The sequence below is a fragment of the Oryctolagus cuniculus genome, chromosome 1 (genome assembly GCF_964237555.1).
Source record: "Oryctolagus cuniculus chromosome 1, mOryCun1.1, whole genome shotgun sequence".
NCBI classification, from domain to species: Eukaryota; Metazoa; Chordata; class Mammalia; order Lagomorpha; family Leporidae; genus Oryctolagus; species Oryctolagus cuniculus.
Window position 1 is genome coordinate 205,484,162 of NC_091432.1, and position 25,530 is coordinate 205,509,691.

At 40.8% G+C, this 25,530-nt stretch overlaps 2 protein-coding genes across 2 annotated transcripts in view; both read right to left on the reverse strand.

Annotated features, from left to right (window-relative positions):
- The window catches only part of GRIN3A (glutamate ionotropic receptor NMDA type subunit 3A), a 223,218-nt gene that overhangs the window by 17,550 nt on the left and 180,138 nt on the right, over window positions 1-25,530 (reverse strand). The window lies entirely within an intron of this gene.
- Window positions 16,956-17,918, reverse strand: PPP3R2 (protein phosphatase 3 regulatory subunit B, beta). Its single transcript, XM_002708148.5, has one exon. It carries the CDS (start codon window positions 17,807-17,809, stop codon window positions 17,297-17,299), a length of 513 nt encoding a protein of 170 aa, XP_002708194.1. The 5' UTR covers window positions 17,810-17,918; the 3' UTR covers window positions 16,956-17,296.

Below are 25,530 nucleotides of genomic sequence, written 5' to 3' on the forward strand. Positions count from 1 at the left end.
TCCTCTATCTCTGAGATGTGAATATAGTCTTTTTTGATATGAATAGGTGGAGCCTATTCTAGGAAGATTTTTCTTACAGGGTGAGGCTGTGTCTTTGTGTGCCTTGGAAGCCTGGTGTGCAGTAGGCACTCAGTGAATGCTAGTTGAATTTATTACATACCTAAAAAGGAACTTAATTACAATTATTCTCAAGATTTCCCATTAAATCCTTTTTTTCCCAGAGCAAAATTGACTATAATTTCCTGGGGAAGTAATTTATTTTTTCAGTAATTGAGTGCATTAAATATTGCATAATCTCTCTTCAGTTTGTAAAGTCAAATCCTGATGTTCAAGAAAGAGTTTTGTCTTTAATAAGAGAGTTGGGAGTGGAGGACAAATAATGATTTTAGCGAGAGGTAAAGAAAAGAAAGGCTATTGTGCTTCTGAAACAATAATGACTGGCAGACACTAGAATCATAAAAAAGAGAAAACGAGTTTCCAATTCTGAAGATGTAATTTCTTTTTTTTTTTTTTTCTTTTTCTTTTTTTTTTTTTTGACAGGCAGAGTGGACAGTGAGAGAGAGAGACAGACAGAAAGGTCTTCCTTTGCCGTTGGTTCACCCTCCAATGGCCGCCGCGGCCGGCGCGCTGCGGCCGGTGCACCGCGCTGATCCGATGGCAGGAGCCAGGAGCCAGGTGCTTTTCCTGGTCTCCCATGGGGTGCAGGGCCCAAGCACCTGGGCCATCCTCCACTGCACTCCCTGGCCACAGCAGAGAGCTGGCCTGGAAGAGGGGCAACCGGGACAGAACCCTGCGCCCCAACCGGGACTAGAATCTGGTGTGCCGGCGCCGCTAGGCGGAGGATTAGCCTAGTGAGCCGCGGCGCCGGCCTGAAGATGTAATTTCTTTTATTTTTTTCTTCCTCCTTACTTTTTTGGCCAGAAGAACTGTAGCTCAAATAAATTTGACAGTCATCATTGTATTCCTACAGGTGGCCCTTCGTGGGGGAGGGGTGGGAGGTGTGTGTCTGTAGGAAGTGTGGGCTCCATAGGTACAAGGACAGAGTTTCCCATGGGGTGGGGTGGAAAAGAAATTTTGCCTGGCTGGAGAGGATGAGATAGGATTGTGGAATGCCATCCCTTGGAATTTCTAAATAGCTTAATTTGATAACAATCATGAAGAGAGAGAAAGAAGAGACACATTCGGAAAGTCTGGAATTTGCCCATGAAGAAGACAGTGAAAATTCACACTACAAAAGAAACAGAAGGGGAGATGACTTTCAAAATCCAGGGTGACACTGCATGAACCCATTAGCAGTGCTCACCCATTTGGATAAGCTAAAGATTTTGAGAGCAACCAGGTTTATCAGAGTTTGCCATCACTTCCAGGGCCCTGGGAATGGGGCATCTCTGCCTTCTCTAACCCAGGAGCTGCTAAGTGGCTCCTCAAGAGCCCGCCCTTGTTTCTGAAGCATTGTTCCTTGGGCTCCTCCATCCCAGATCCCTTGTAGGCTTCATCTCAAAATTTCACACTTGGTACTAGTATTTAATTTGCTACCTGAGATACATTGTGCATTTTGATTTATTATTAAAACTTAGAAAAATATTTTTAAAAGCTAAAGTTGAGATTACTCATAATCGCTTTACTATAAAAAGTTTCATATCTCCATTTTATCCTCTGAAGTATGATCATATGCATATATGTTTTCCAGGATTGTAAACACTAGATATAACAATTATGTTTTTATTTTTTAAAAGATTTATTATTTATTTATTTATTATTTTTATTTATTATTTATTTATTTATTTTTAAAGATCTGTTTTATTTATTTGAAAGTCAGAGTGCAGAAAGAGGTAGAACTCTTGGGGTTCACTCCCCAAATGGCTGCAATGAGCAGAGCTGAGCTGATCCAAAGCCAGGAGCCAGGAGCTTCCTCTGGGTCTCCCATGCGCATGCAGGGGCCCAAGCACTTGGGCCATCTTCTACTGATTTCCCAGGCCATAGCAGAGAGCTGGATAGGAAGTGGAGCATCTGGGACTAGAACTGGCATCCATATGGGATGCTGGCGCTGCAGACCAGGGCTTTAACCTGCTGTGCCACAGCGCCGGCCCCCACAATTATGTTTTTAAAAAACTCTAATATAGGGGGTTGACATAGTGGTGCCATGGGTAAAACTGCTACCTGTGATGCCAGCATCCAATGTGACAGTGGCAGTTTGAGTCCAGTTTCACTTCTGATACTGCTAATGCACCTGGGAAAGCAGAAGAAGATGGCCAAGTACTTGGGTCCCTGTTACCCCTGTGGGATACTCAGATGCAGTTCCAGCCTCCTGGCTTCAGCCTGGTTCAGCCTATTTGTTGTGGCCATTTGGGAAGTGAACCAGTAGATCTCTCTCTGTTTTTGACAAAGGAGCTAAAATCAATCCTTGGAACAAGGACAGTCTCTTCAGCAACTGGTGCTGGGAAAACTTGATCTGTACGCAGAAGTTGGAAAGAAGACCCCTACTTTACACTTTACACAAAAATCCACTCAAAATGAACCAAAGACCTAAATCTACAATCCGATACCATCAAATTACTAGAGAACATTGGGGAAACTCTGCAAGACATTGGCATAGGCAAAGACTTCGTGGAAAAGACCCCAGAAGCACAGGCAATCAAAGCCAAAATAGACAAATGGGATTATATCAAATTTCTGCACTACGAAAGAAACACTCAGCAAAGTGAATGGGAGAAATTATTTGCAAACTATGCAACTGATAAAGGGTTAACATCTAAAATCTATAAAGAGCTCAGGAAATTCAACAATAAAACAATCCAGTTAAGAAATGAACAAAGGACTGGAACAGGCATTTTTCAAGAGAGAAAATTCAAATGGCCAACAAACACTTGAAAAAATGCTCAGGATAACTAGCCATGAGGGAAATGCAAATCAAAGCCAAAATGAAGTTTCACCTCACTCCAGTGAGAATGGTTCTCATACAGAAATCAACAAACAACAAATACTGGTGAAAATATGGGGAAAAAAGTACCCTAATTCATTGTTTGTGGGAATGTAAACTGGTATAGCCATTGTGGAAACAGTATGGAGATACTTCAGAAATCTGAATATGGACCTACCATATGATCTACTCCTACCATATGATCCAGCCATCCCAGTCCTGAGAATTTACCCAAACCAAAAGAAATCAGCATGTGAAAGAGTTATCTGTATCTCCATGTTCATTGCAGCACAATTCACAATAACTATGTTATGGAATCAACCCAGATGTCCATCAACTGTTGACTGGATGAAGAAATCATGGTGTGTATATATATATATACACACATAGTATATATATTATGGTATATATTATATATTATAGTATATGTACTCTCTCTCTCTCTCTCTCTCTATATATATATACACACATACATACATACATACATACTATGGGGAACTACTCAGCTGTAAAAAAAAATGAAATCCAAGTCCTTTGCAACAAGATAGACACAACTGGAAACCATTATACTTAGTGAAATAAACCGGTCCCAAAAAGACAGATACTATATGTTTTCCCTGATCCAAGGTAACTAATAGAGTACCTAAAATGGAGTGAAGTGGACATTTTGAGATTTGATAATTGTTTACAGTCTCTTCTGTTGAGGAACAATGGTTTTTTTTTCTTTCTTTCTTCATACTGTTTGTTGAACTCTTTTATTTAATGTAGGGTTAACTTTATGATCATTAAGTCAACTGAAAGTAAATGTTTGTAAAAATTAAGAGTGGGAATGAGAGAGGGAGGAGGAAGAAAGGTGGGAGCATGGGTGGGAGGGAGGGTAGGATATGAAGTATACTATGTTCCTAAATCTGTACATATGAAATATATGCAACGTGTATAACTTAATTAAAATTTATAAAATTTTTTAAAAAGTGTTAAAAAACAAAAAGCTGTTAATTTCTTCCTTAACATGTTATCAAATTTTTTCCATTTTTTCCTGTTTTTTTCTTCTGTTAGATTTTAGTATATAGAAGTTTCAAGTTTTACACTGCTATATTTATTTCAGTTATATTCTCTTCCATTGTTCTAGTTGTTAGAAAATGTTGGCTGTTGGGATACATGTTTTGTGTCCAGTGCTGAGCTTTTATGCTAAAGACTGACACTGTTAACTTTCCTTCATTGAGACTTTTGATTTTGCCCCCACACTTCTGAAGCTCTTTAGGTCTTCTTCAACCTATGGCAGCCATCATTGCTTTATGCTAATTTTAATTTTTACTTAAAATCTGTAGATTTTAAGCCGGCGCCGTGGCTCAATAGGCTAATCCTCCACCTTGCGGCGCCGGCAAACCGGGTTCTAGTCCCGGTTGGGGCGCCGGATTCTGTCCCGGTTGCCCCTCTTCCAGGCCAGCTCTCTGCTATGGCCAGGGAGTGCAGTGGAGGATGGCCCAGGTGCTTGGGCCCTGCACCCCATGGGAGACCAGGAAAAGCACCTGGCTCCTGGCTCCTGCCAGGATCAGCGCGGTGCGCCGGCTGCAGCGGCGGCCATTGGAGGGTGAACCAGCGGCAAAGGAAGACCTTTCTCTCTCTGTCTCTCTCTCTCACTGTCCACTCTGCCTGTCAAAAAAAAAAAAAAAAATCTGTAGATTTTTAAAGTGTTGATAATTTTTTTTAAAAGTATATAAGAACAAACTATGCAAAACCAAATAACGAAGAATAACATTTGGGGGTCAGATTGAGTCTATGAACTTTGAAATTGTACATGGCTTTATTGCCGCTAGTATGTCTATTCAATGTTATGCTTATCCATTTAAAGATCAGTGAATTCTTTCAAAGGAAGTGTGATATATGATTTATAATTCACAAATACCAGCCTCTGGGATAGGTATGTAAGCCAATAGAATTGATGAGTTCAGTCTGATTCTGTCTTGTGACCTTATTCTTGTACCATGAGCTGACACATATCTTAAAAAAAACTATCCCGGGGATGAGTGTTTGGCATAGCACTTAAAGTTGCTGCTTGGGACACTTTCATCCCATATCAGAGTGCCTCATTTGTGTCCTGGCTGCACTACTTCCCATCCAGCTTCCTGCTAATGCACATATCCTGGTGGGCAGCATAAAATGGTTCAAGTATTTGGGTCCCTACTATCCACGTGGGACCCAGATGTTGTTCTGGGCTACTGATTTTGGCTTGGTCCCACCCAACTGTTGTAGGCATTTGGGGAGTAAACCACCAAATGGAAGATCTCTCCCTCTCTCCCCCTTTCTCTCTCTTTCTCTCCCTGTCTCTCCATCTCTCCCTTTTCAAAGCATGCAAGACAGATAAAACAGGATAGCCAGACTAACTGTCTACTCTATATCCTGAGAGAATTAATAGCATAAGTGAAGAATGGAATTTCTGATTTTTATTCTTTAATTGCTGGAAAATTTTTCCTTGAGAATGTCTCTAAAGAATAGTAGACTCAGAATATAAACCAATTGTGCTGAGGCCATATTTTCACCTCTGTTTCTAAGAGTGTCTAGGGCTTTGGGGATTGCAACATATGGTGGAAAGCAGACACAACCCATTAATACAAGATTCATAACATTGTATTGTTAAAAATTTCTATAGCCTTGCAGCATATTGGTTGCTGTTATCAGTTTAATATAAACACTGATACCTTTTTCTCAAGATGAACTGAAGGTTAAAGATGGCTTAAAACTATCTTGCTTGATATATGTAATATATTGCCTTGCGTAATAACCAAAGAAGTGGCCACTGCTTACTCCTTGACAAACAATTCACCTTTTTTGGGTCTCAGTTTCCTTATTTTTTGCAAATCGAGGTTTTGTTGGATTACATCAGTAAGACAATCAGAAATAATTTGAGGGGTTGGCATTGCGGCATAGCAGGTTAAGCCTCTGCCCATGATGCTGGCATCCCCTGTGGGTGCCAGTTCAAGACCCAGCTGCTCCACTTCTGACCCAGCTCCCTGCTCATGCACTTGGGAAAGCAGCAGAGATGGCCCAAGTGCTTGGGCCCCTGGATTCTCATGTGTGACCCAGAAGAAGCTCCTGGTTCTTGGCTTCGGCCTGGCCCAGTTCTGGCTATTGCGGCCATTTGGGTAGTGAACCAGTGGATGGAAGCACGTGCTCTCTCTCTCTCTCTTTCTCTCCCTCTGTGTGTGTGTCTCCTCTTCTCTCTGTAACTCTGTTTTAGAATAAATAAAAAATAAATCTTAAAAAAATAAAAAATGGTAGAAATGGGGCTGGCATTGTAGCATGAGTTAAAGCACCACTTGAGACACCGGCATCTCATATCCAAGTGCCAGTTTGAGTACTGGCTACTCTGATTCTGATCCAACTACTCTGATCCAGCTTGCTAATGTTCTCGGGAATGTGGCAGATGATGGCCCAAGTACCTGGGCCCCTGTTGCCCATTTGGGAGACCTAGATGGAGTTCCTGGCCCTAGCTTTGGCTTGGCCCAGCCTTGGCTATTCAAGACATTTGAGGAGCAGAAGGAAAATAATAAATAAATCTTTAAAAAATTGGACAAATGCAGTGAGGCAGTAATAAAACTCAGGGTTTGGGATGAGAAAGGCTGGTCTAAATCCTTGGCTTGCTACTTACCAGCTGTGTGACCCTAGAGAAGGTTCTAGATTTCTCTGTGGTATTATTTGTAAAGCTGAGATGAACCAGCTCACAGTATTGTTTTGATGAAATGATATAACAGAAATATCAAAAGTTATGAGACAATTACTCAGTAAACGTTAACTATTGATATTACCTCAAGGAATTGTGTAGAACTACTTTTCTTGGCTAGTGGCAATGAACTCTGACAAAAACCAAAGTATTCTAGCAAGAATTTTTGCTCAAAATAGTTGCAGTTGATATTTCTAGTGCTGAGGCCAGAAATGAGCTCTCAGTTCAAGGTCATTGTCACAAAGCCATAGTAGCTGTATTAGGGAGGTTATTGAATAAGCTTGTTGTTTTTCAGCCACTCCAAAGCTCCAATATTTTTGTTTTGTTAAATTTGAACATGTAATCCAATATATTTCAATCCTTTGGTCATAATTTTAAAATTCCCGTATTTTAATGTGTACATTGAAAAGTATGTCTCCTTTAGAGCGTAGCTCTTGGCTAACATGACACGTGCTCACTTTGCTCATGTAAAGCTTCCTCCACAAAGTCAAATAGGTTGGTCTAGAATGAGAGAATTTCTTTTAAACTTTCTGTAGTTTTAAAGTGTATTGTTCCTTATGCAAATGAGGTTGTGCAGAGAAACTTGTCATTGTTCCCATTGTATCCTTTCTGAGCTAGGATCACATGAGAGTCCAGTTATTTTTTGAGAGAGTGTGGCTAAATACTAAGAAAGGAGTCAAAAATTACCTGTGGTTTTTTTTTTTTTTTTGGGTCCCTTTACATATTGATCTTGTAGAAGGGGAGGAAGGGGAAAGGGAAAGGAATTGGAGTGAACATATTGTATTCCAGGTACTTTGCATATTTTATCTTTTTAAATATTTAAGACAGTCCTGGAATTGATCCTTGCTTTAGTTAGGAGGAAAATCACAGAGAAGCAAAGTAGCTCATGCTTTGACAGCTAACAGGAAATGATCATGTAATTATATGTTCAGATTTAACAAAAGTTGTAACTGAATCTAAACCAGGTGTGTCTGAGTCTTTGAAGTATATTACCCTGCAATGGGTTTATATCATTACAGGGTTGGGGGTGTTTACTGATTTTTAGTAAATTTTTTTGAGACTGCACAGGAGTAAAAGGGACAGGTATACTCTTTATGGTTCCTAAATAATCTATTATATAAAAAGTATGGTAGGGTGCCCTGGTAAATGGGTGTTCTGCTGGTGATCAAATTTATGGATGGTTTTTTTCATTTTCCTTCCTTGAGCCAACACTAGTTGCCAAATTCTCCAAAATATAATAATAATAAATCTCCTTGAATTGAGTCATCCTTGTCCAGAGAAAAATAATGAGGGGATCCCTTGGCTAGGAAAATGTAGGGAGAGCACACTTCAGTATTACAGTTTTTAAAAGCCTTAAGCCTCTCATATGGTAAGTAGTCCCCTGTTAGAAAGAGGATTGGCATGAAGTGGTAGACACTGGGACCAGTCCTGGCCTGCTCTTTAAAGTATAGCTTGTACTCTAAAAACTGACAGCTGTATGTCTGACCTCAGAGATTTGGTAATATTTGGGATGCAGAATAATCACTACTGGAGGAGGCAAGATGGCGGAATAGGAAGGGAGCACACTGATAGTCTGGGGAGAGATAGTTTAATAAAAGTGGAGATACAGATTCAAGGAAGAGTAGGGGAGGAAACAGCAGAAGAAACTCTTCCGGAACGCGTGATTCACAGTGGACCTGCGTGGAGAGCGCGGGAGCCCACAGTTTGGGACACCAGCGGCAGACTCAACACACCAGCGCTGGAACGCGAGGTGAGCCGAACCTCAATAGCCCGAGACACCGGCAGGCAAGCAGAGAGAGGAGACTAGAGGGAACGACCCGCAGGGGGGTGGGGGGGAGTTCACCAGGCTAACTGGAAGAGAGAGAGAGAGAAAAAAAAAAGGTGACTGATACAGACACGGGTTTCTCTCTCTCCGCTTACCTCTCAAGGGTGAGCAAGACAAAGAGCAGGCGCCATCTTGGACATACGTCATAAGCAGAGCGACCTCAGGTCTGCACCGGCCCTGAGCCTAGCAGAAAAACCTGACTCTGGGCGGGGCGAATTAACAGGAGATTAGGACCTAGTAAATTTGTGGTGCTACTGAACTGAGACTGTGAAAAAAGAGACGGTGGGGGAGAGAACTCACGGAATTCACGTGAGTACTCTCCAGAGACGCTACAATTCCATAACTTTGGCAACACAGTGGGAGACTGAAGGAGAATCTGAGCCCACTCTGAGGGCAGAACAGATTCCCTGTGTGGTCCTTGGGAAAGAGCTTCCGATCTCTGGCTCCTGTGGGTATATCATTTGCCTGCTAACTACCTCCAACTTCGTTCAGCTGTGTGGAATTACTTCCCTTTTGAATCAAAAAAAGAGAGAGAGAGAGATCTACCACGCCTAACCTGGGAGTGTCACTTTTGGCACACCAAACAGAGCTCTCAGGCCACACCCATCTCAAGCCTCTAAGGCTCCATCAAAAACAGACAGTCCACTTAAACTAGAGTCATAGTATAACTAGAAAAAGCACCACAGTGAAGAAACCAAATATCTCCAATATGCCAAATAACAAACGCAAAAACCAAGGTAATAAAAACCAAGGTAATAAAAACAAGGAAGTCACCATGACGCCCCCAAATGAAAAAGACACCCCAATTCAAGATTATGAAGATGATGAGTTAGAAGAAATGCAAGAAGCATTTCAAAAAATTGATAAGAACATTAAGAAGTTCTCAAAAACAAATTCTTGAACTACAGAAATCCTTAATGGACAAGATAGAAAATCTCTCTCGTGAAAATGAAATATTAAGGAGGAATCAAAATGAAACAAAACAACTAGTACAACAGGAAACTGTGATAGTGACGAGAAATCATAATGAAGTGAAGAATTCAATAGATCAAATGAAAAACACAATAGAGAGCCTAACAAACAGAATGGGTGAAGCAGAAGAGAGAATATCGGACTTAGAAGACAGAGAACAGGAAAGGATACAGTCAGACCAAAGAAAAGAAGAGGAAATTTGAAATCTAAAACATATTGTCGGGAATCTTCAGGATACTATTAAAAAATCCAACATTCGGGTTGTAGGAGTTCCTGAAGACATGGAGAGGGAGAAAGGATTAGAAGGCCTTTTTAGTGAGGTATTAGCAGAAAATTTCCCAGGTTTGGAGAAGGACAGAGAAATCCTAGTACAGGAAGCTCACAGAACCCCTAATAAACACGACCAAAAGAGATCCTCACCACGACACGTTGTAATTAAACTCTCCACAGTGAAACATAAAGAAAAGATCCTAAAATGTGCAAGAGAGAAACGTCAGATTACTCTCAGAGGATCTCCAATCAGACTCACAGCTGACTTCTCATCAGAAACTCTACAAGCTAGGAGGGAATGGCGAGATATAGCCCAGGTACTAAGAGAGAACAACTGCCAGCCCAGAATATTATATCCTGCAAAACTATCATTTGTGAATGAAGGTGAAATAAAGACTTTTCATAGCAAACAGAAATTGAAAGAATTTGTCGCCACTCGTCCAGCCCTGCAAAAGATGCTTAAAGATGTGTTACACACAGAAACACAGAAACATGGTCATCAATATGAAAGAAGGTAAAGGAAGAAAACCTCACAGCAAAAGATCACAGGGAATTCAAAGCATATATTAGAACTTATCTTTGGCAAATGGCAGGGCAAAGTTACCACTTATCATTAGTCACATTGAACGTTAATGGCCTGAACTGTCCAGTTAAAAGACACCGATTGGCTGATTGGGTTAAGGAACAAAACCCATCTATTTGCTGCTTACAAGAAACACATCTTTCCAACAAAGATCCATACATACTGAAAGTGAAAGGCTGGAAAAAGATATACCATGCCAACAGAAATGAAAAAAGAGCGGGCATAGCCATCTTAATATCAGACAACATAAACTTTACCACAAAAACTGTTAAGAGAGACAAAGAGGGACACTATATAACGATTAAGGGATCAATACAACAAGAAGATATAACAATTATCAATGTATATGCACCTAACTACAGGGCACCAGTTTATCTAAAAGATTTGTTAAGGGACTTAAAGGGAGACTTAGACCCCAATACAATAGTACTGGGGGACTTCAATACTCCACTCTCAGAAATAGACAGATCAATAGGACAGAAGATCAACAAGGATACAGTAGATTTAAACGACACTATAGCCCAAATGGATCTAACAGATATATACAGAACTTTCAATCCTACAGCTAAAGATTTTACATTCTTCTCAGCAGTACATGGAACCTTCTCTAGGATTGACCACATACTAGGCCATAAAGCAAGTCTCAGCAAATTCGAAAGAATTAGAATCATACCATGCAGCTTCTCAGACCATAAAGGAATGAAGTTGGAAATTAGCAACTCAGGAATCCCTAGAGCATACGCAAACACATGGAGATTGAACAACATGCTCCTGAATGAACAATGGGTCATAGAAGAAATTAAAAGAGAAATCAAACATTTTCTGGAAGTAAATGAGGATAACAGCACAACATACCAAAACTTATGGGACGCAGCAAAAGCAGTGTTAAGAGGAAAGTTTATATCAATAGGTGCCTACATCAAGAAATTGGAAAGGCACCAAATAGATGAGCTTTCAATTCACCTCAAGGATCTAGAAAACCTACAGCAAACCAGACCCAAATCTAGTAGGAGAAGAGAAATAATTAAAATCAGAGAAGAAATCAACAGGATTGAATCAAGAAAAACATTACAAAAAATCAGCCAAACGGGGAGCTGGTTTTTTGAAAAAATAAACAAAATTGACACCCCATTGGCCCAACTAACTAAAAAAAGAAAAGACCGAAATCAATAAAATCAGAGATGAAAAAGGAAACATAACAACAGACACCACAGAAATAAAAAGAATCATCAGAAATTACTACAAGGACTTGTATGCCAGCAAACAGGGAAACCTATCAGAAATGGATAGATTCCTGGACACATGCAACCTACCTAAATTGAACCAGGAAGACATCGAAAACCTAAACAGACCCATAACTGAGACAGAAATTGAAACAGTAATAAAGGCCCTCCCAACAAAGAAAAGCCCAGGACCAGATGGATTCACTGCTGAATTCTACCAGACATTTAAAGAAGAACTAACTCCAATTCTTCTCAAACTATTCAGAACAATCGAAGAAGAGGGAATCCTCCCAAATTCTTTCTATGAAGCCAGCATCACCTTAATTCCTAAGCCGGAAAAAGATGCAGCACTGAAAGAGAATTACAGACCAATATCCTTGATGAACCTAGATGTAAAAATCCTCAATAAAATTCTGACCAATAGAATGCAACAACACATCAGAAAGATCATCCACCCAGACCAAGTGGGATTTATCCCTGGTATGCAGGGATGGTTAAATGTGTGCAAGACAATCAACGTGATACACCACATTAACAGACTGCAGAAGAAAAACCATATGATTATCTCAATAGATGCCGAGAAAGCATTTGATAAAATACAACACCCTTTCATGATGAAAACTCTAAGCAAACTGGGTTTGGAAGGAACATTCCTCAATACAATGAAAGCAATCTATGAAAAACCCACAGCCAACATCCTATTGAATGGGGAAAAGTTGGAAGCATTTCCACTGAGATCTGGTACCAGACAGGGATGCCCACTCTCACCACTGCTATTCAATGTAGTTCTGGAGGTTCTAGCCAGAGCTATTAGGCAAGAAAAAGAAATTAAAGGGATACAAATTGGGAAGGAAGAACTCAAACTATCCCTCTTTGTAGATGATATGATTCTTTATTTAGGGGATCCAAAGAACTCTACTAAGAGACTACTGGAACTCATAGAAGAGTTTGGCAAAGTAGCAGGATATAAAATAAATGCACAAAAATCAACAGCCTTTGTATACACAGACAATGCCATGGGTGAGAAAGAACTTCTAAGATCAATCCCATTCACAATAGCTACAAAAACAATCAAATACCTCGGAATAAACTTAACCAAGGACGTTAAAGATCTCTACAATGAAAATTACAAAACCTTAAAGAAAGAAATAGAAGAGGATACCAAGAAATGGAAAAATCTTCCATGCTCATGGATTGGAAGAATCAATATCATCAAAATGTCCATTCTACCAAAAGCAATTTATAGATTTAATGCAATAGCAATCAAGATACCGAAGACCTTCTTCTCAGATCTAGAAAAAATGATGCTGAAATTTATATGGAGACACAGGAGACCTCGAATAGCTAAAGCAATCTTGTACAACAAAAACGAAGCTGGAAGCATCACAATACCAGATTTCAGGACATACTACAGGGCAGTTGTAATCAAAACAGCATGGTACTGGTACAGAAACAGATGGATAGACCAATGGAACAGAATTGAAACACCAGAAATAAATCCAAACATCTACAGCCAACTCATATTTGATCAAGGGTCCAAAAAGAATCCCTGGAGTAAGGACAGTCTATTCAATAAATGGTGCTGGGAAAACTGGATTTCCACGTGCAGAATCATGAAGCAAGACCCCTACCTTTCACCTTACACAAAAATCCACTCAACATGGATTAAAGACTTAAATCTATGACCTGACACCATCAAATTATTAGACAGCATTGGAAAAACCCTGCAAGATATAGGTACCGGCAATGACTTCTTGGAAAACACCCCAGAAGCACAGGCAGTCAAAGCCAAAATCAACTATTGGGATTGCATCAAATTAAGAAGTTTCTGTACTGCAAAAGAAACAGTCAGGAGAGTGAAGAGACAACCGACAGAATGGGAAAAAATATTTGCAAACTATGCAACAGATAAAGGGTTGATAACCAGAATCTACAAGAAATCAAGATACTCCACAACATCAAAACAAACAACCCACTTAACAGATGGGCCAAGGACCTCAATAGACATTTTTCAAAAGAGGAAATCCAAATGGCCAACAGACACATGAAAAAATGTTCAAGATCACTAGCAATCAGGGAAATGCAAATCAAAACCACAATGAGGTTCCACCTCACCCCAGTTAGAATGGCTCACATTCAGAAATCTACCAACAATAGATTCTGGAGAGGATGTGGGGAAAAAGGGACACTAACCCACTGTTGGTGGGAATGCAAACTGGTGAAGCCACTATGGAAGTCAGTCTGGAGATGCCTCAGAAATCTGAAGATAACCCTACCACATGACCCAGCCATCCCACTCCTTGGAATTTACCCAAAGGAAATTAAATTGGCAAACAAACAAGCTGTCTGCACATTAATGTTTATTGCAGCTCAATTCACAATAGCTAAGACCTGGAACCAACCCAAATGCCCATCAACAGTAGACTGGATAAAGAAATTATGGGACATGTACTCTATAGAATACTAGACAGCAGTCAAAAACAATGAAACCCAGTCATTTGCAATAAGATGGAGGAATCTGGAAAACATCATGCTGAGTGAATTAAGCCAGTCCCAAAGGGACAAATACCATCTGTTCTCCCTGATTGGCGACAACTAACTGAGACCAAAGGGGAAACTTGTTGAAGTGAAATGGACACTATGAGAAACAGTGACTTGATCAGTTCTTGTCCTGACGGTTGATGTACATTGTAATACTTTATCCATTTTAGTATTTTTTCTTTGTTTTGTTCTAGTACTATTGATTGAACTCTGTAATTAACACACAATTATTGTTAGGTGTTTAAATTTTAACTGAAAAGTGATCCCTGTTAGGAATGTGGAAAACATTATGTTGAGTGAAATAAGCCAATCCCAAAGGGACAAATACCACTTGTTCTCCCTTATCAGTGACAACTAACTGAGCACCAAAAAGGAAACCTGTTAAAGTGAAATGAACACTATGAGAAACAGTGACTTGATCAGCCCTCACCCTGACTGTTGATGAGCAGCTTAATATGTTATCCCTTTTAGTATTTTTTTGTTTGTTCTACTTAATACTTTTGGTTGAATACTGTAATCAATACACAATTCTTCTTAAGTGCGGAAACTTAACTGAAAAGTGATTGCTGTTAAATATAAGAGTGGGAATAAGAGAGGGAAGAGATGTGCAATTCGGAACATGCTCAAGCTGACTTACCTCAAACAGTAGAGTTAGAATCATACCAGGGGATTCGAATTCAATCCCATCGAGGTGGCATGTACCAATGCCATCCCACTAGTCCCAGTGATCAATTTCTGTTCACAATTGATCGTAATGATAGGACTAAGAACCAAAGGGATTACATAAACAAGAATAGTGTCTGCAAATACTAGCTGATAGAATCAAAAAGGGAAAAAATGATCCAACATGGGAAGTGAGATACACAGCAGACCCATAGAATGGCAAATGTCCTAACAGCACTGTGGCCTCATAATCAGCCCTTAAGGCATGAGGATCCGGCTGAAAAGCCCATGAGAGTATTTCAGGCATGGAAAGCCAAGACACTCTGGGGGAAAAAAAAACCTAAATGAAAGATCTCCACGAGTGAGATCCCAGTGGAAAGAATGGGTCATCAAAGAAGGAGGTACCTTTCTCTGAAGGGAGGAGAGAACTTCCACTTTGACCATGGCCTTGTCTAAAAATGATCATAGTCAGTGAACTCAGGGGGCTTCCATAGCCTTGGTAGCTCATGACAAGAGCCTAGGGTGATTACTGATGCCATAAACAAGAGTGTCAATTTGTTAAGTCAACAACAGGAGTCACTGTGCACTTACTCCTCATGTAGGATCTCTGTCCTTAGTGTGCTGTACATTGAGATTTAATGCTATAACTAGTACTCAAACAGTATTTTTCACTTTATGTTTCTGTGTGGGAGCAAACTGTTGAAACCTTTACTTAATGTATGCTAAACTGATCTTCTGTATATAAAGAGAATCGAAAATGAATCTTGATGTGAATGGAAGGGGAGAGGGAGTGGATAAGGGGAGGGTTGCGGGTTGGAGGGACGTAATGGGGGGTAAGCCATTGTAATCCATATTCTGTACTTTGGAAATTTATATTCATTAAATAAAAGTTAAAAGAAAAAAATATTTGGGATGCAGGCCTTGGCATTCATGCCACTAAACTGATTCCCCCCCAAAAAACTGAAATGTTTTGTTCTTTTTTTATGATGTATTACTCTTATCATGCATCATCTTAAGCTACCAACATGACACAACTTAATTGAGCAGACTTGTACATGTTGCATCTCATCTAGAACCAACAGGATCCAGTGCACAGTGAGTGCAAGTCTGTTAGGGTGTGAGGGATTATTGCTGAATGGTACATTACGGAAAGAATTTGTTGAGAGAGCACTCAGATTCTCTGCCAGGCCTTAGATATGATTTTCAAAACCAATCTTAGCGAGTGCAGCCAACATTCACCCCTCTTGTAGAGACACTTGCCAATAGCTCCATCTTCGAGGAGTAGCACCACAGCCTGGGGATAGTCTATAGAGACCTGGATATTTTCTGTTTTGGTGCTGTCAGAAGACTGAATCTATATCTGTCCCACTCCCTGCAACTGTGGTGGGCTAATTGCTGGAGGTGAGAGTGTTTTCTAGAAAAGTCCTTGCCCCATTTGACTAGAAGGCCCTTTACTGAACTTAATCATGGAGTGGGCAGCAAACCCTGAATACCCACTGCCACTGAGACTGGTAGTTGAGCTGGGTCCTTAGTGCAGGATCATGATTTCTTACCAGAGATCTGAGGCTAATTCCTATTCAGAATGAGGCAGGAGGAACTAGATGGGACTTGCAACCACCAAACATGCTCAGGGATATATGGATGCATTAAGAAGACCGTGTCTGAAAAGGGGGAAGATGGTCTTTTGATGCCCAGAGAGAGGTGATTAAAGATGATCAGCAAGGAAAAATGTATTTGTCTCAGTGGCTATAATAGTTTTTGTTGTTGTTGTTGTTGTTGTTGTTGTTTTTGACAGGCAGAGTTAGACAGTGAGAGAGACAGAGAGAAAGGTCTTCCTTCCGTTGGTTCACCCCCCAAATGGCTGCCAAGGCCGGCGCACTGCGCTGATCCGAAGCCAGGAGCCAGGTGCTTCCTCCCAGTCTCCCATGTGGGTGCATGGCCCAAGCACCTAGGCCATCCTCCACTGCCTTCCCGGGCCACAGCAGAGAGCTGGACTGGAAGAGGGGCAACCAGGACAGAATCCGGCGCCCCAACCGGGACTAGAACCCGGAGTGCCGGAGCCGCAGGCGGAGGATTAGCCTAGTGAACCGAATGCTGGCCGTATAATAGTAAGTTAATCTGTCAAACAGCACTTGAACAACACAAGTAAATGGAAGTGGTTCGCCTAACACCCAAATACCAGTTGTATATTTTCTTCCTATATACAACCTCATGAGAAATAAAGGCAAAGATACATATTTTCTTATTTCTGAACCTTTAAAGTTCTTCTTTACTCTTTATAGTTTGGTCTCTGAATACAAATAACAACAAAAAAGGGTGTTTATCAAAGCCAGTTCCTTCTCTTTCCTCACTACAGTCTTTCATTTTGCTCTTCCCTGACTGACTCAGCGAAGAGTTAACATTGGATTGGTGGTGAAGCTTGTGTGAGACAATGTGGCTTCCCAAAGACAAATACTTCCTGGTAAGTCCGAGGGAGAGAGAGCTCTGGATATCTTGGGCAGATCTTGGAAGAGATAGAGAAGAAAACAAAAGTTGGTAGGTGGTGCTTGTTAAAAAAAAACAAACAAAAAACCAGGACTCATACAATGACGACCAACTTCTTGTGGAACTCCAGGCCTCTAACCACAGTGCTGAATTCCTCAAAGGATATTTTCCCATCGCCATCCTTGTCCAGGATGATGATGGTTTTGTCAACCAGCTCCTGCAACTGCCAGTCCCTGAGGTTGTTACCCACCATCATCTTCAGCACCTGGAAGAGCTCGCCGTTGGAAATGTAGCCGTCCTTGTCCATGTCGTAGATGCTGAAAGCAAACCTCAGCTTCTGCTCCTCGTTTCCTTTGACGCTGAACTGAGAGGTCCCCAAGATGAATTCCTTGAAGTCCACTTCTCCATTGCCGTCCATGTCGAAGATGTCGATCACTCGCTTCACCAACGGGTTCTGCTGAAGCTCGGGCAGGGACATGAACTCCTCCACGCTCAGAGTGCCCGACTTGTCCAGGTCCAGCTTCCTAAACCTTTTGCCCAGTCTTCTAATTTCATCATGGTCAAAGTGGGAGCACATCTCTGCCGGGTAGCTGGCCTCGTTTCCCATTGTGTTTGTGGACAACGGCTCGCAGGGCTGGAGGACCCAGTGGGATGCGGGCTGTGTTGAGACGGTTGAGCCACGTTGGGGTGGGGGCCGGGATAGGAATGGGAGCTCGTGAGGCACCCCGCGGTGGTTGGAATCCAAGTGGTGACCAGAATGGGAGGGGCGGGGTCAGCGAGGAAGGGGCACAAGGAAGGGAAGATGGAAGGAGGAGGGCAAACCCCTCACAGGTTTCCATTGTAAACCGTATTGCCCTCCCAACTGTTTCATCTTCTCATTTCCTCCCCCATCCCTCGCTTTTCCCCTGGGAAAGTAAATCCCAAGGGGGAAGGAGCTGCTTCTGTATAAGTCACCGCAGTATCGCAGCACAGTACCTGACAGTGTTGTTTCATAAACGCACATTGAGTAACCGAGGCGGAGTGAACTGCAACACTGGCCGCCTGATACTATTTACTTCTTTCCCCTACTTCTCTGGGAAGGGAAGCCAGGATGGGTGTCCCGCTGGAAATGCATAAGGCACCACCCAGATGTCACAGAGAATTCCTTACATGGATCACCTGCAAGCAACCAATATATTCCACTAACGTAATGCTGAATTTAGATCCTTTTCCAAGAAGACACAGGTACCATGAGTAGGCTCTTTTACCCGCTGACTCTGAATCCATCATCTCTTGCCCCACGTGTATCTTTGCTGTTTGGTGCCTGCAGAGCACTTTGGGGAACACAGAAGGCTTTTGCATGGTTGAGAGACAGTGCTTCTATGCGATCTCACTCCTCATCCCACTTTTGCTTCAACTAGATGTGTCCTTTTTGCTAACGATTAACCTTAAAAACTTCTTCATATTTCTTCTTCCCTTAGGGACACATCAATTCTCTAAATGCAGAAGGAATAAATGTAATTCAAAAGCAATCTGGTTCAAAGGGTCTTGGAGGAACCTTAGGATATTAAATCAGATAGAATGGGACAAACACACCCTACCTTTAAAATGGGTGTTGCTGGCATGTTCTGTGTTCTTTAGTTCAGCCAAAAGCTCAACCGAAGATCACCATGCTGAAACTGGCACAGCTGAGCCACTGGATGGATACCTTATCACTTGGGATGGCCATTTTTATTTTCCTCTATAATCAGATGATAATCCACTTTTTAACAAGCTGTTCATGGGTATTAAATAAAACCCGAAGTCTCAGCTAAGCCAGGATATTATACTGGGAACGTTTTGTCTTACTTGTTTGTTTTATTTCCAGTTACTCAGAGAGATAAATGCAGTACAAATCTATTGAATTTGCAGTGTTAAAATGATCACCTTAAATGCTATTATGAGATACCTGAAATCAGGACTAGTGTCTGAATGTTATCAATCATTCTAATCTAGGCCATTTCTAGAGCACATAGCCCTTTCTAGACCCAGGATGGGAGATACAGTTCTGAAAAGTCAGAAGTCTCAGGGGCAAGGAAAGGATTCCATTGCTGGGGCACAGAGGTGGTTTGGAGCTTCTGGAGTTACATTGTTGGCCAAATATTTTGTCTTTGAGCACAGACTAGTCCAGATTCTTGGCTGCAATTAAGAGAACTCATGCCTAAGAAGATTAGCATAAAAAAGAATTTGTTGGAAGAATCTCACATAATTGAAAGGAGAGCTGCACCATTGAGTCTTAGAAAGGGTGAGGATCCTTGGGTTTAAAGAACAATTGAAACCAAGACCTCAGGACCAGTTATATAATTTACAAGACCTGTGCAGAATAAAAATACAGGGCCCTTTGAAAATTATTGAGAATTTTAAGATAGCCATAGCAGAGCATTAAGCCAAGTATGGGACCCTGTGTAAATTCTTGGGCCACATGCCCACAAAACTGGCCTGGCTAGGACTTGAACATTGACCCCTCTGCATCTCTTACCTTTTTTTGTTTGTTTGTTTCACTTTCTCCTTTTCAGAGAACATCGCCACTGGCAGAGTACAAACTGAGATCTTGAGGGTTTTATCATTTTTTTTCCCTCCAAAGGTTGGCTGAAATTTTCCTGTTCTAGTTAGAAGTCCATTAATCCCAGGAACAGTCTCCAACTGCATCTTATTTTGGTCTGTTTTCTACACTGAGACATCAGATATGGTCTGCAACATAAGGAAGGTTCTCCTTGGACCTCACAATTGGAGCTGGCATGGAGAGTTGGCTGGGTAGGAACAGGTACCAAAAGAAACACTTGGTCTTCCTTATAAGAAGGAGTGATGCTGGACAGAACAATAGAAGGGCATTAAACTACCTCCATGAGAGGTAGGGAATATTTAGTCTGAAGACCTCCTCTCAATGTGGCCAACTAAACAGCACACAAAATGTGCTGTAGCCACTATCCCATTCATTTCTCCCAGGTTCATCTTATTTACCAAAATATCCTTTTTGTATACAGCATCAGTATCTCATTTGAAGGTATTATCCCAAGTTTTCTGAAGGTATTACCCCAAATTTGTTCATTGCCATACACTGGTGGATTTTGAAATTAGTTTAGCATAAAAAAATGGAGATAATTAGCTGGAAAATATCAATGATAAGGGGAAGTACTGTTACTGTATGAAATTATGTTAGTTATATTGTTATGCAAGCACATAAAACTAAATAGAGTATATATGATAAAAGAATACCAAGTTCTGGGTTTGCAGTATGACATATTTTCTCATTATGAAATATAGTATTAGGCACAAGTGTAATGTCCAATTTTCTAGCCACATTAATAAGCAAAAAAGATACAATTAATTTTAATAAGTATTATTTTATATATTTAACCCAGCATATTCCAAGTGTTATCGTTTCAACATATAATAAATACCTGAACTTATTTATGAGTTATTTTGCATTTTTGTACTAGGTATATAGTTCATATTTACAGTACATCTAGGTTAGGGCTCATAGAATTTCAGGTGCTCAATAGCCAATGTGTATATTTTACTGTAAAAAAATATCTAGGCAGTTTAAAGGAAAAGAAAGATTTGAATGCTAAAATGTCTGACAGTGGATGAGTTTCCTGACTGGCTGAATTAATTAGATTCAAAATATGCATGATGGAGTGGAAATAATTTAGAATAGGACAATCCAGGATCAGATCTTAAATACAAATTTAGTAGCAGTAAGATCTTGGATTAGTTGCTTGATGTTAGCTTTCCCATCTGGAAGGTGGAGTGAATGATACATATTTGGTACAGTTTTGTAAGGATTAAAGCTAACAGTAGCCAATATGATAAATCGTTATCCTTACTGCTGTTAGTACTAATTTTGCAATTGTTTTCCCTGCTTTCAGAGATGAAGTCCTAAGGCAAGCATGCCTGGCAGCTCAAGTATATGTAGGTCCATGGAACAAATTCACCCTGTGTGCCAGCCACCGTGGGCCACACTGCTGTAAGTACTGCACCAGCACTGAACTCCGAAAACTGTTTTCAGACTTTCTCTCACAGGCTTGAAGAATGCAGTCACGGACATCACTGGCCCATCAGGCACTCTAGGGGTTTCTCACTGGTTTTCTCCCGAGTGACTCCTTGATGGTTGCTATTGAGAAAAGAGTCACCAGTGTGGAAACTCTTAGAGGATTCTTCTATATCAGGGTGATATTAGGAGGCCTCAAGGAATAGCGGAGAGCATGAAGGAATTAAGTAGGCCTGGTTCCAATCCCAGCTCTGCCCTTATTAGCTCTGAGTCCTTAAAGATGGCATGATTTTGCCAGCCTCAGTGTCCTTGTCTATAGACTGGTGGTCCTAATTATACCTGCTTTATCTACTGCACATTGTTACCACGAGCCAGATGAGGTGGTATATACAGAAACATTATGTAAGAGGAGAGATCTTGCACAGGAGCTAATCAATTTAATGGCTGAACATATCATACCGGGAAGATGGTACCTCTTCAATGAAATAATTCAGTGTGCAAGCAGAATTTCCTTACTCCTGTGTTGTAGAGCATGTACCCTTATGCTGAATCTGGTTTTAGCCAATATGAGTTCTCCATCGTTCTATATTTCATAAACTTCATATTTCAGCATTATTGTAGGAATCAACACCATAGTTTCGATTTTCTCTGGCTATTATCCTTGGTCATTTCCATGGAAAACACTGTTTATCACTCTTCCTATTTATCACTGTGGACTGATGTGGAATGTAAGACATTCACACAGTAAGTCAATTAGGAGATCGTTTTGGAAGAAGTAGGAACCTGATGGCACTTTCATTTTAGCAAAAACATTTTTCCCCCCACCAAGAGTTTTCAGGTAAAGAACTCCAGATGGTCATATGCAAAAATAACTGACACTGGAAAACAAAACTGACAGGAATGCAGCTGATAAGACCTGAGGCTCATGTGATTGCATCTTCCAAGTCAGGTAGGAGAAGGAATTTCTGAGCAAGGTCACACGGCTACTTTGGAAGGTTAACAGCTGGGAGCTGTCACCCTTCCATGGGGTTGCCACTCACCATAGTAAACCTGTGTGTTGACTTTAGCCCCATAACCCTGAGTTGAATTGTTTCTGAGCATCAAATTTTTCATCTGCAAAGCGAGAATAATATAATGGTGCAATATAATTGTAGTTATATGTGAGATAACATCTAAAACATAAAAAACTAAAACAATGCCAACTTACAGTAGGCACTCAATATATTTAACACGCTGTCTCCTTTTCTTTTCCCTTTTCAACTTCCATATTTGCTCCCTATGAAGTATAAAGTTGATACTGGATATATGTGTTTTCTCTTCTTCCAACATGACAAATGTTGTTTTGAGTTTACATCCATTTAGAAAATATATATTGAGCACCTTTATGTACCATGCCCCATGCCAGGTGTAGTGTGGTAAGTCACAGTCCCTAGAGGAATACAATTTTGCCATGGAGAAATCTATAGTTCACTAAATAGTAAGGGTTTAAGTATGTAACATTCTTTGGTCAGTCCTTTATGTTCGTCATATATATTCAACAGAATTAAGGATAATATGCTTGGCTTTCTTTTGTAATTCTGAGGTAGTGTTTAATATGAGTTTTGGAATGTGTGGTTTTAAACCAAAGTTTCGCTATTTAGAAGCTCTGTAACCTCAAGCAGAGTTATTAACCTGAGTCACTATTTGCTCATCTGAAAAACAAGGACAATGATTGCTAACTCATAGCATAATTTTCAGGATTAAATGAATGTGAGACAGGATACACAGAGGGGTAAGTTCAATACCAAGCACAGAATCGGTACATATATATTAGAAGTTATAATTGTGAGGGATCTTCAAAAAATTAATGGAAATGTGTATTACAAATGTGAAAAACAAAAGTATTATGCATGTACTTTAAAATTGTTTGCATACAAGTAAACTTATCTTTTAATGCAATTTCCATTAACTGTTGGAAGTGCCCTCCAAATTTCTGCTTTAGGCTTGCGTTAAAAATTCTAGCAGGCTATTTGCATACATAGACACTCAGCTATACTTAATCATTTATTTTTTCCAAGTATTTATTGAATATCTACTGTGTGAGAGGGATATAACAGTGACCTAAGGAGATACTTTCTCTCTTCTCTGCATTCTTGTAGAAGTTACAGTTTATGGGGAAGATGGCTCTTGACAAAATTATCATGTTTATAGGTGGAAAGGAGCACAAGTGCACTGAGTGTTACAGATGAGAAATACATGGGGACTTCATGCTGCAGAAAAACCTTTATGGGGAAGTCATGATTGATCTGAAACCTCAAGGAGTAGAAGTTAACTAGATGTTCTGAGGAGGAGTGAATGTTCCAGGCAAAGAGAACTCTATGTGCAGAGGCACTGGGGCAGGAGGAGCAAGACAAGTAAGTGAAATGTAGTGCCAGTGTCGCTGGAGCAGAGGTCAAGGGAAAAAACCATGGCATTAGACTGAACGGAGTGACACTTTGACCATTCTTCAGTCACTGGAGAGGAGTGTCAATTTTATCTGTCAGAGCATATTTAATCAATCATGTTTCAACATATAAAATGTTGAGTGCATTCAGAAACGGTTCCTACAAAGCTTATTGGCTTAGTGAATCGAGGCATTAGAGAATTCTGAGTTATAACGCACAAAAGGAAAATGAGAGATGTTGTCAGAGAGGTAAGGCCAAAGAGCTTTAAGGACTCAGAATTACACAGGTACTTCTTGCTGGGAATAACTAGAGGAAGACTTTTATTATTATTTTATAAGCAGTCTTTGATCCTGATGGAGACCAAGTGGACAAGTACCATAGTCACTGAAGTAAGAGGGGGCAGGTATGGATAACTACAAGTCATTTAATGTAGCTGAAGTACCTGAGCAAAGCATCAGGAGGTGAACCAGGATGAATCAGGTCAAGAAGGGTCCGCAGTGTCTGGCTAGCACATGTGGTTTCCATTTTGTAGGGAAAGCACAGGTTTTAATCAGAAGAATGTCCTACTCAGACTTATATTCTGGAAAGATTAGTCTGGCATTGTCAGGGGTGAGCTGAGTAGGACAAGAGACTAGCAGCTAAGCGAGAAGCTGGGAAAAAAATTGCAACCCACACACCTGTCTGGGAAATGAGTCTGAGCTAGGATGAAAGAGGACTCAAGTGGAAGGCCAGGTGTTTTAATTTGCCAGCGTTGTCATCACAGAACCCAGTGAGCAGGGTGGCTTAAACAACGGAAATCTTATTGTCTCCCAGTTCTGGAGGCTGGAAGTCTGAAATCAAGCATTGGCAGGGTAATGCTCCTTCTGAAACCTGTGAGGCGAACTTTGTGTCCTCCTAGCTCCTGGTGGTTTGCTGGTGATCTTTGGCATCCCTTGGCTTGTAACTGCATAGACCCAATCTCTGCTTTTGTCATCACATCACATAGCATGTCCTTGTGTCTTTCCTGTATCTTCCGTCCATGTGTGGGGCACCAATCATAGTTGCTTTGGCCCCACTTTACTACAGTATGATACATCTCAACTAATCACATCTGCATTGACTCTGCTTCTAAACCAGACCACCTTCCAAGACAGTGAGTATTAGGATATCAGGACCTCAGCATATTTTGGGGGTACAAAATTCAACCCATACCAGAAGGCCCAAAGTCTTGCTGGCTGGCTGAATAGATGATGGAGAAAGGCGAGATTCTAAATGTGGTTGCATTGTTTTTCCTGGCTGGCCATCCTTGTGCTTAGCTGTTGCATGCAGCCACCTCACTGTGTGATGAAAGGGGCACCCCTGTAAGGGCTCCAGGGCTCCCCCATGATGCTGCCTTCTCATCCAACACATCCTGAAGTTGAACAAACTCACAGATGCATGCGGGTGAGGGCCATGTTCTCAGAAGTCTTAGAGAAAAGGTCAGGGTGATTTCTCATACCTAAGACTTGGTTAATGGGTTTTGTGAGGAACAAAAAAGGTGGGTTTTATGCTATTTTGTGACACTTCACAAGATAGCCACTAGATGGCAATCTTCACACGTTTCCATGATTTTTATTTATTTATTTATTTTTCCAAGCTGGGATTTTCAGAGCCAGGAGGCAACTAACTGTGCATGGGGAACAGAGATCAGGGAGGAGTCCCATTTCACATAATCCCCCACCGATTTCAGTGCATGGGAGTCTAAAAAAATGGAAGGAAGACTGTCTCTCACAATAGTTCTAATCAGTTTGAACACTGTTCCTACCTTTTAAGTGCAGAGTGAAAATAGCATTCCATAAATATTCATGAGTTTGTTGAATTTAACTAGGGGAAAAGGAAGAACTACTAACAGTATGTGGTCTTGGGTGTAATTTATGC